The sequence below is a fragment of the Ctenopharyngodon idella genome, chromosome 12, assembly GCF_019924925.1.
Source record: "Ctenopharyngodon idella isolate HZGC_01 chromosome 12, HZGC01, whole genome shotgun sequence".
NCBI classification, from domain to species: domain Eukaryota; kingdom Metazoa; phylum Chordata; class Actinopteri; order Cypriniformes; family Xenocyprididae; genus Ctenopharyngodon; species Ctenopharyngodon idella.
Window position 1 is genome coordinate 3,476,205 of NC_067231.1, and position 11,938 is coordinate 3,488,142.

The following is an 11,938-nucleotide window of genomic DNA, read 5'->3' on the forward strand; positions in this document are numbered from 1 at the left end:
CAAACACAAAATACAGTTTATCCAAATGCCAAGGAACACAGATAAGTCTTCAGCCGTGATTTAAAAACAGGAAGGGAAGGATTCAAGGCCTTATACTTCAAGCGAGAGCGAGGTATATGCAGGAAAAGTTTATCAGAGAATCTGAGAGACCGAGAAGATTGTTGGTAGCTGAGAAGTTCGAACATATATGATGGGGCTACACCATTTTACGCTTTATAAACAAATAGTAAAATCTTAAAATGAATCCTATTCTGCACTGGTAACCAATGAAGAGACACTAGGACACTAATCCTGCCAGTCAGCAGCCTTGCGGCAATGTTCTTAACCAACTGCATGCGATACAATGATGTGAATGAGACCCATGTAAATTGCATTGCAATAGTCAAGTCTGAAAGAGATGAAGGCATGGATAACTTTATCCAAAACCTTAAATGAGAGCACAGATTTTAATTTGGCTATTTGCCCTAGTTGGAAAAAGCTGCTCTTCACCACAGTACTTAACTGTTTTTCAAATTCAGATATATGCCAAAAATCACACATCAAACGTATAGCATCAGTTCTGGTAAGACAAGTCAGTCAAGCTCGCGTCAGCTGACACTCAGCTGATCCATGCCAGCATGCTTGCTGCCAAGGTGCACGATACTCAATTGGCAACACGCTTGTTGCTATGCGCTCAGCAACATGCTTGTTGCAAGAATCATACCACCTCCGGCTGGCTCGCTTAGGATGCTATGCGCAATTCACAGCTGTCCGTAATAATCGCACATGCTTAAGGCTGCTCATTTACCTTTATCATTTAATATGGTTGGGGGATGGTTTGTTTTGGGGGAAATGTATACTGCGCTCCCTGCTCTGTCCAGGCATGGCTGCTTGAATGAGCGAGGAGTTTTGCCCAGAGCAGTTTCATACCACCAACCTTAAATTGCTATCGCTATTGCTATTGCTTATTGCTATCATTTAAATTGTTTTATTGCTAACATTCTTTGTTATCATTAATAAATCTTTGACAATAGTGGTCTGACAGAAAAAAAGCGTATAGCGTCAGTTCTGGCAGGACACGTCAGTCAAGCTCACGTCAGCTGATCCATGCCATATAATAGGGGTACTTTTCAGATTAGACGTTGTCTTTCAAATACACCTTCCAGCCATTCAGAGCTGCTTGATCGCCGCACTGCGCTCGTCATATGCTATGCTCGCTACTTTATTAATGGATTTAGGCTACATCTAACTTTGCAATGTCAGTTCGATTATTATTTCTCTTCCCCTTATTACCTTCGCTCACACTCACCATGTCAGCTTCGGGTTCATCCGATGATCAGCCCCTGGCGTCTCCGGATGAGGCTTCTGGGCTAGAACAAAGTCCTCTGCTCGTGAGACGAAGCTCACGTCTTGCCAGCAAAGGACCCTCGCCAAACATCTCCGAATGGCCATCTGAGAGAATCATCACAACCTTGTACAGCCTTAACATTCAAGCTCCCGTCGGAGTCACTCACAATGAACTTTTCCAGTTTTTTCTTGCCAATGTAGAGGACCCAAATCAGCTGTCTTCCGCTCCTCCTCATCTGGGTCCCAGAAAACAAACTTCCAAAAGGAAAAACACTTGTCCAAACCGCACACCTCCAGCTAAGAAGAGAATTGCTCAAAAACCATCTCAATCCAAAGAAGAAGATCCAGTACTGTCAGCACTTTAAAACATTCAGCTCTCTATCGCCAACATGGATGTTCAGATTCAAGCTTTGGAACTTCATCAGCCTTCTTCAAACTCCACGACAATCAATATGCCAGGCCCTTCTATCGATGTAGTCACAGCTTTCCCATCTAATTCTGCAACCGACTTCAATATCACGCCACACAGGTCTCTGACAACTGCTATTAATGCTCCTTCTACTGGACCGTCTTTCTTCCCTCCTGCCTTTGCCATCTCTCCTCATATGCAAGCTCAAATCCTTGCAGGTAACGATATCAATTTAGTAAAAATCCTGTACATTCAAAGATTTAATCAAAGGATTGACTGGTCTGTCATTAATCTAGCCTTGATTAGCAGGCATTTTACGGGTCATTGAGCCCTGTCTTGCTCTTTATGAGGGTCTTTTACCCATACTGCTTCACTGTGTTCAAGAGTTGCCCAGTCATCTTCATTGCCATCAGATGAACATAACGAAAATAAGGACTAAAACTATATGCTATAACTTCAATGAAAATGTATGTAAATTTTCTAATTGCAAATCTATTCATGCTTGCAGCTATTGTGGGGACAGTCATTTGAAATCCATCTGCCCTCGCAGAGCTTGAGCTTTGAAAAATAAAAAATAGAATGTACTTCTCAGTCAAACCAACTTTTGGCTGTCGTATCAGCCCTCGTATTTTCGACACATTATCAGAGGCTCTATGTTGGATACTACTAAATAATCACAAATTGCCTTTCGTGCTTCATCTTGTACACTGTAATCCCTAATGCTCAAAATCCTTAATTGTTTTGAGTAGGACAAACAAATTGAACAAGTTAGTTCAGGTTAAATTAACTGCTATGAGTATTAAGAACTTTCTTTTTCTTTTGAGTTCACAGCACTGACATATTTCAAGTAAACTGAACTATTTCATTGTTTTGAGTTGTATGAACTAATTTCTTTAAATTTAGACAAACTTAACTGAACTGAAACTGGACTAGGATTTCTATTACTATTTGGTATGAGTGCAGGTAAGTTACATGTTTTAAGTTGCTGTACTCATTCAGTAAGAGCTATACCATGCTATTGTTAACATGTTAGCAAATTAGCAAGTTGGCATTTTTTGTATTTTCTTAGGCTTTACAGTGAAGTAAATAACTCATTTGATTTGCAAGAACTCAAAATAAAGTTAATTAACTAAATATTTTATGTTAATTGCTATCAAAATGTATGAGTTAGCTAACTCAGTACTTCAAGTTAGGAACAATTAACATGCATGAGTACTACAAACTCAAAACTTGATAGTTCTGCTTACTTTAAATTGAGAACATCATAACTTAAAAAATTTGATGTAACTGTTTACCTCAAATTTTTTGAGTTATCCCAACTTATTCGGGTTTACAGCGTAGATGATTTTCTAGTCATCAACTATCCTAATTCCAAACCAGATCATTGCATCAATACATTATAAGAAACCTTTACCAAATTAGGTATCCCTCTCTCCAAAGAGAAAACTCTTGGGCCGTATAATGTTATCGAATTTCTCAGTATTACTCTTAATTCAGATCTTATGCAAGCTTCCTTGCCTTCTGAGAAACTCGAAAGAATTCGAGCAGTAATTAAAGAATTCACAGGACGTATTTACATTTCAAAACGGGACTTGCTTTCTCTTTTAGGCCATCTCAATTTCACCATGCAAATTATTCCTCAAGGTTGCTCATTTATATCAAGGCTTCTCAATCTTGCCAAAACAACCAATAAACTATATGATCTCATTAAATTAGATGCCAGATGCCACTCCGAACTACGCTTCTGGTCCATTCTTTGTGATCAGTGGAACGGCATTTACATCGAAACTTCTGTTGATCTCAAATTCTATACGTACACCGCGCCTTCTGTCGGATACGATGGTTTTTTCAATAACGAATGGTTCGCAAATGTTTGGCCCTCTGAATTTCTCAATTTACCTCATAATATTTCATCAACAGCTTTGCTAGAATTATATCCAGTAATCATCGCCTGCTTGCTATGGGGTAAGCAATGGTCAAAGAAAAATATTATGGTCTACTGTGATAACGAATCTACTGTGTATATCATCATTAAAGGGCGCTCTTCAATCCCCTTTATTAATAGGTTTCTGAGACGTCTCATGAGGACTAGCATCACTCTCAATTTCACACTCCGCGCCACCCACATACCGGACAACAAAATTGCTGATTGTCTCGATTCAAATTTCAGGAATTCAAAAAATTCACATTTCTCAAAAGCTGCAATCATCATCTATTAAAAGCCAAATTTAAGGAATTCGGTTTCATCTAAGATGTCTAGACTCCTCAGTCAGCAGTCTATTGGGAAATCCCTCAGTGCGTCTTGTTCTAGATGGCATCAAAAAGGAATCTCTAAAAGGCAAAGATAAACGTCTTCCTCTCACGTTTTCTCTAGTTCAAAAAAATGGTGCAAAAATTAAGACAAGGGTGTTTTAATCATTATGTGGACGCATTGTTGGAGGCTGTTTTTCTTTCTGCTTTTTACGGCCTTCTTTGGGTGGGGGAATTCACTACTTGTAATTTTAAATTTGACCCTGCATGCAATCTCACTGTCTCTGACATTTCATTTGATGGAGTCCTTCACCATGTTTCTAAAGCAGTCAAAAAGTGATCGAGAACATAAAGGTGTTTCTGTGGTCATAGCTCACACTAACACTCTTTTATGTCCTTTTAATTCCATGGCTCGTTTCTTGAAACTTCGCCCTCATGCCCATCTCCATGAACCTGAATTGCTATGGTTAAAATTGTTTTATTGCTAACATTCTTTGTTATCATTAATAAATCTTTAATGATAGTGGTCTGACAGAATAGAACAGTTCTAGCAAGACATGTTAGTCAAGCTCGCGTCAGCTGATCCATGCCATCCAATAGGGATACTTTTCAGATTAGACCGCGTCTTTCAAATACACCTTCCAGCATTCAGAGCTGCTTGATCGCCACACTGCACTCGTCATACCCGCCTCCATCCCCTACTCCTCCAATATTTGACTGCACCTGTGGCTCAGTACCGCACCTCTGCTCATGTAATCTGGGTTATTATATTATTGTTGTTAATTCCTCAGGTCTGTTTATTTCTCTTTCAGGTGGTGTTCATAGAGAGCCAAATCTGACCTTTTTTGGAGCAGGAAAACATTTCAATCACACACAAACTCTCTCTGTCTGTTAGAGGAGCACACTGGGTGCAATTACCACACCATAATAACCTGGGGGAAGAATCGGAATGCCTTGTTTTACTGCACGTGAAGGAAATTCAGATTTTACAAGCAAGTCACAAAGATTATTTTGATGTTTAAAAAACAATTTAAAAAATTTTTTTTTTTTAGTAAATCGAGGGAACAAATTAGTACATTGTGCACACATTAGCGAACACTGTAGCAATATCAGGATCGGAGATATGCATAGCGTCTCATTTTAGACAAGTTGGTCATAATGTCAGTGCTTTGCGATACATAGGTATAGAGAAGATAAAAAAAAAAAACCCTTAAGAGGAGGTGATTATGAGAAGAAATTGTTACAAAGGGAATGTTTTTGGATTTATACCTTAAATATTTTGTCACCATCAGGCCTGAATGAGGATTTTGATATGAAGCCTTTTCTATAGTGATTTATTTATTTCTTCATCTGCTGTTATTATTATTAAAGATGTAGTTTTTAATAATAAAGTTTTGATACTGCTTTATAATGGATAAATAAATAAATAAAGTTAATCCACTTGGTTACCAAGGTGGCAGCAATGTCAGTAAAGATGCTCTTGTGTAAAGAAAAAACTAAATATATTAAATAGAATATCATCAACTAATTTGAAATCAAACTTTAATTTTGTCAAGTTGTGCAAACCATGTAAGTATTAATTGTGTGTATTTAAAGATAATGGATATAGGTTGTGCTTTAGCTATTATGAGCTTCACCGTCATTGTGCATACTTTCATTTACAGGAAAGAATGAAACGAGTCAAACCTGTTTTTTTATGAAAAGTTTGTCTATCTTTATTGCCAGAAAGACATGTCAAACAGGGGATCTAAAGAGAATGAAAGAGGTAAGACACCATTCTTTCACAACATTTCATTTCAGCCATGGAGTTGTCAGTGATCTTGCTCAGCTTCTTAGCCATGATGAGTATGGAGGGTAAGTTTGATCATGAGTATATACGGTATGTGTTTGCCGAGTCAAATGTTAATGTTAATTAATGTTAAATGTTAATTTCAATGAGATTCACTACAGAACATTTTCTTAATCACTATTTTGTTTTTCATGAATATCAAATCATCCTTAAAGGAAGATACATTTATTTGAAAAGTTATTATTAGCATTTCATGTCTTTCTTCCTTTCTGTTAAACTGTCATTTAGGAAAATTCTTTGAAAGTTTGAAATTGTTTTCTCTTTTCTCCGCAGGCTCAAATGCACAGACATATGGTAAGAGCAGCACAAAATGAATCATACACAAGTTATATTGTGGTAATAGGGCTGCAATTTTCTGAATAAAAATTGTGATTATGATTCAAAATGTGATTTTAAAAAAATATATGTTTGCTCTGCTTGTTTGTAGGGCTGCACTATTTCGTCAGAATTTTGTGATTATATACTGTACCAATATGGCTTCCGCTCTGAAAACCTACTTTTTCAAATTCCTCCTATATGGTAAACTTATTAAAAGCTTTTCGATAAATCAAACCATTCTCAAATAACGCACAAACGAATTTGATGAAGAACACACCAAAATGAACACGGGGCTATATCTCTGCAGCGCTTTAGCGTACTGAGACAAATCTTGTTACGTGTCATCACAAGCATGACCTGAGGCTATACATGCAGCGTTTCAGCACAGATATGTAAAATAGTTATTTTTGCTTATAACTATAAACCAAAAAATGAAAACTGGGCTCTTTTGATTCAGTGCAGCATACCGAGTCGAATGATTCCCCATTTTCCCATGTCTGCCATTTTGAAATTCTGTATTCTATGAATGCATAAGTGTATTGTTATGAAACTCTGTGTCATCAGCGCCATGCCCTGAAGGAACATCAAAAATGCTAGTAGATTTTGGTTAATTTAGCCTATTTTAATGAAACTGGTCTTGATAGATCCGAGTCATACTAATGAAACCATTTATGCCACATTTGGTCGAACTGCTGCCACAATTTTGAACTACTTTGAAAACCTACTTATTCAAACTCCTACACTGTTGGTCTGATTTTCACAGAAATTGGCTCAGATCATCTACAGACCATGTCGACAAAAAGTTATTAAAAGCTTTTTGATAGACCAAACTGTTCTCAAGTAACTCATCAACGAAACTGATGGCATGGTGCCAAGCCGATTCTGAGGCTGTAATTCTGCAACGCTTTGGCATAGTAACACCAAACTCTGTATGTCATTGCCTCCTCACACTGACAAAACAACATCAATTTGGTTACAGCGCCACCTATTTGTCAAAAAGTGATAAGCAACGCAATCATATTAGAAGTGATTGTATTTGTGATTTTTCAGCCATTTTGACTAAAATAAAATAAAATTGCCTTTAATTACTCATTATTGCAGTTGCTTTGAAGCTCCCAGCTATGCTTTCGTAACTCATCATGCTTCTTTTGTGATTGGCCCCGATAATTTCTAATTAATTTAATTATTAATTCAATTAATAATTTATTATTATTATAATTAGTACTAAATGAAAATATAAAAATTAGTGAATAAAAACAGACTAAGAAATATTACTACTAAATCATTTCATTGAAAAATAAATAAATATTATTTTTATTTGATCTTATTTTACATTACACCTGTAAAACTGCAATACTAATATTTATGGCCGTCTTAAGGAAAACCACAGGGAGTCCTTCTCTTTTGTTTATAAGAGCTTCTTATTACAAGTACGGGGAGATGATAATGAGCTGTCAGGCTTCACTCTGAAACATCTATACATATATTTAAATAGCAGTTTTTTGCGATTTGACAATCACCCAAGTCAAATCACAATTTCATTTTATTTCGATTAATCGTGCAGCCCTAATTTGTAATCTGTAATTTATTGTCTGCAGATTGTGGTGTAGCTCCTCTAAATACACGTATAGTTGGCGGCACAGATGCCCCTGCAGGTAAATGGCCCTGGCAGGTCAGTGTACATTACAATGGCGCACACATCTGTGGGGGAACCCTGATCCACAGCCAATGGGTGATAACGGCTGCTCACTGCATTGTTTCGTAAGAAGGGCCACTTTATGATTTTTGAATCTTTCGTAACTTAAGTTTTAAACCCTTCACAAACCTGCTTGCCAATTTACTTTTCTCTAGCTTAAAGCAAATGTTTGTTTCCAATTCTCCATTGCAATAGTACTAATGTCAACCTTTGGACATTGTACTTGGGAAGAGAAACCCAGAGCACGTCTGTTGCCAACGCAAATGAAATAAGAGTTGGTATTCAGTCCATCATCGTCCATCCAAAGTACAACGACACCCTTCTCAATAATGACATCTCCCTGATGAAACTGAGTCAACCTGTGACCTTCACTCAATACATTCGTCCAGTCTGCCTGGCATCCAAAGAGAGTGTCTTTCACAACGCCACAACCTGCTGGGCTACAGGTTGGGGAAATATTGGCAAAAACCGTGAGTGTCCCAAAACTAGCAATAACTTTAAAAGTGTTATTTTAGTTATATTATAGTTACACTATATTGGCAAAAGTTTTGGGACGCCTGCCTTTACGTGCACATGAACTTTAATGACATCCCATTCTTAATCCGTAGGGTTTAATATGGAGTTGGCCCACCCTTTGCAGCTATAACAGCCTCAACTCTTCTGGGAAGGCTTTTCACAAGGTTTAGGAGTGTGTTTATGGGAATTTTTGACCATTCTTCTAGAAGCACATTTGTGAGGTCAGGCAGTGATGTTGGATGAGAAGGCCTGGCTCACAGTCTCCGATCTAATTCATCCCAAAGGTGTTCTATCGGGTTGAGGTCAGGACTCTGTGCAGGCCAGTCAAGTCCACACCAAACTTGCTCATCCATGTCTTTATGGACCTTGCTTTGTGCACTGGTGCGCAGTCATGTTGGAACAGGAAGGGGCCATCCCCAAACTGTTCCCACAAAGTTAGGAGCATGAAATTGTCCAAAATGTTTTGGTATGCTGAAGCATTAAGAGTTCCTTTCACTGGAACTAAGGGACCAAGCCCAACCCCTGAAAAACAACCCCACACTATAATCCCCCCTCCACCAAACTTTACATTTGGCACAATGCAGTCAGGCAAGTACTGTTCTCCTGGCAACCGCCAAACCCAGACTCGTTCATCAGATTGCCAGGTAGAGAAGCGTGATTCGTTACTCCAGAGAACACGTCTCCACTCCTCTAGAGTCCAGTGGCGGTCTGCTTTACACCACTGCATCCGACGCTTGGATGCAGCTGCTCGGCCATGGAAACCCATTCCATGAAGCTCTCTACGCACTGTCGCACTGTTCTTGAGCTAATCTGAAGGCTACACGAAGTTTGGAGGTCTGTAGCTATTGACTCTGCAGAAAGTTGGCGACTTCTGCGCACTGTGTGCCTCAGCATGCACTGACCCCGCTCTGTGATTTTACGTGGCTTAACACTTTGTGGCTGAGTTGCTGTTGTTCCCAATTGCTTCCACTTTGTTATGATACCACTAACAGTTGACTGTGGAATATTTAGTAGTGAGGAAATTTCATGAATGGACTTATTTTACAGGTGGCATCCTATCACGGTACTACACTTGAATTCACTGAGCTCCTGAGAGCGACCCATTCTTCCACAAATGTTTGTAGAAGCAGTCTGCATGCCTAGGTGCTTGATTTTATACACCTGTGGCCATGGAAGTGATTGGAACACCTGAATTCAATGATTTGGAGGGGTGTCCACATACTTTTGGCAATATAGTGTATATTAATTATTGGGATATGTTAATTTTAGTTTAATTTTTTTTCCATAGTTTTATTATGTGCTTTTGTCATTTTTTTTTTTCATTAAATATTGCTATTTAGTTTTAATTTATTTTTATTTCTGTCTTAGTTTTAGTAAATTGTGGTTTTTTTTTTATTTCCAGTTAATAATTTTAGAGCTTTAACTTAAAATTAAATAAGATCTCACACCCTGTTGTGGTCACATAAGCAGCCAAAAGATTAATCTGTTAGTGTGATGGTGGAATGAATCTTCCATTAATGGTGTTTCTGTATTTTGGTCTTGGCTGGTTTAAGCTGTATGTAGCTGGTTTAAGCTGGTGAAACTGGTCTCCTAGCCTGGACAGGCTGGTGTTCAGCTGGTTTTTAGTTAGTTAGCTTACAAGGCTGAAAGACCAGCCAACTTGCTTAGGCTGGATATGTTTACACTTTTTTACAGCAGGGTAAACATGTCATTCACACACAAACTCTCTCTGTGTATGAAAGAGGCGTTGCCGGTTCCTCAGACACTTCAGGAGGTGGAAATCCCAGTTGTGGGCAGCTCAGAATGTAGCTGCCAGTATAAGCCAGTAGGTGGTATTAAAATCACACCACAGATGATTTGTGCTGGGAGAACAGGCAAAGGAACCTGTCAGGTGAGTCAAACAAAAAAGGAAAATTCTGTCATTAAATTTAAGGATATTCTTTGGGCACTCTTTTTTTTTTTTATATATAGGCCTATTCATATATTTTTATATGGTAATCAAGGACTGGGATGTCTTTTCTTTCACTATTGTGACATATATGAACCGACTGAAAGGACTGAAAATGTTGGGCGGGACTTGATTTTGTCCATGGGGAATTGAATGGATGATTAGATGTTTGTGTTTTGCTAATAGTCGATCTCATGTGAGTAACAGGTTGTCCCGCCTTCATGCTATTAAACACAACATCAGAGATGGAAATTATTTTGATTAAATATTATGAGGCACATGAATAATAAAAAAAAGATGTGCACGGATAAGTAATTTATAATAAATACTGTAATATTTCATAAAAAAAAATAAGAATTGTCAATTTTGATTTCATGGTGATTTTAAACAACCCTATTGTTGCATGTTCACTTGTCTTGATTCTCTGTCTGCTCTCTGCTTCCCTCTGCAGGGAGATTCTGGAGGTCCATTACAGTGCAAACAGGGTTCTGTGTGGGTCCAGGCTGGGATCACGAGTTTTGGGACGGACCTGGGCTGTGCCATAGAAGGGTTCCCAGAGGTGTTTTCACGTGTCTCTGAGTTCAACACTTGGGTCACAGACAACGTGGAAGGAGCCGCCATTGGCTTTGTGACCTTTTCATCCAATGGCACTGATGGCAGCTTTACATGCTCTAGCTCAGCCACACTTCACTTCTCATTCTACTCTAGTTTTATCATTCTCTTCACTACACACATCTTAAACTTCCTCACACTCATAGTCACTTAAAACTGACTCACACACACATGCAATTCTGAGCTAACAGGTTAAGGGGAAAATTAATGTGTGTGTGTGTTTTTTTTTTTCTTCTGTTTAGCGTGAGCAGCTAGCCTTTGCTAGTAAATGCTGTAATGCAAAAGCCAACTTTCTCCTCTGACAGCTGTTCAAATTTATCTGTGTATAAAGACACATGTTAAATTCATCCAAATGTCGTTTTTTGCTCTCTATCTCAGCTAACCTCTCCTTTGCCCTTTAATATTAGTGCATTTAAGATTTGGAAAATTACAAAATATATGGAATTTATATTTGAATGGAAATTTTGCTTCATTTCAACAGCTGTGTGAGAATCATTTCTTTAGGTACCTTCAAATTACACTTTGTGAAGTCTAACATACATAATCATGTGACTGCTACACCTATATGTATCTGGATGCATTTTTGGAAAGACGTGATAGAGATGGTAGTACAGGTGGTAGTCCTTCTATGTAGAAATTTAAATCTGCCTGGGAAGAGGAACTTGCAGTAGAAATTCCTAATAAAATATGGGAACACAGTCTTGAACTTGTCCACACATGTGAGGCCTACATAGGGAGCAATGACATTTCCTCTCTCAAGATCCATAAAGTACTAAAAACATATTTAAATCAGTTCATGTGAGTACAGTGGTTCAATGTTAATATTATAAAGCGACGAGAATATTTTTGGTGCGCCAAAAAAAACAAAATAACGACTTATTTAGTGATGGCCGATTTCAAAACACTGCTTCAGGAAGCTTCTGAGCATAATGAATCAGCGTGTCGAATCATGATTCGGATCGCGTGTCAAACCGCCAAACTGCTGAAATCACGTGACTTTGGCGCTCCGAACCG

The 11,938-nt window shown here is 38.2% G+C and overlaps 1 protein-coding gene across 1 annotated transcript; it reads left to right on the forward strand.

The window, feature by feature from the left end:
- The first annotated feature begins 5,743 nt into the window (after positions 1-5,743).
- zgc:123217 (uncharacterized protein LOC641414 homolog) lies at positions 5,744-11,684 on the forward strand. The gene is made up of 6 exons (XM_051914153.1): positions 5,744-5,839; positions 6,108-6,128; positions 7,751-7,913; positions 8,044-8,318; positions 10,107-10,255; positions 10,764-11,684. Exons 1-6 carry the CDS (start codon positions 5,788-5,790, stop codon positions 11,076-11,078), a joined length of 975 nt encoding a protein of 324 aa, XP_051770113.1. The 5' UTR covers positions 5,744-5,787; the 3' UTR covers positions 11,079-11,684.
- Positions 11,685-11,938: the final 254 nt, after the last annotated feature.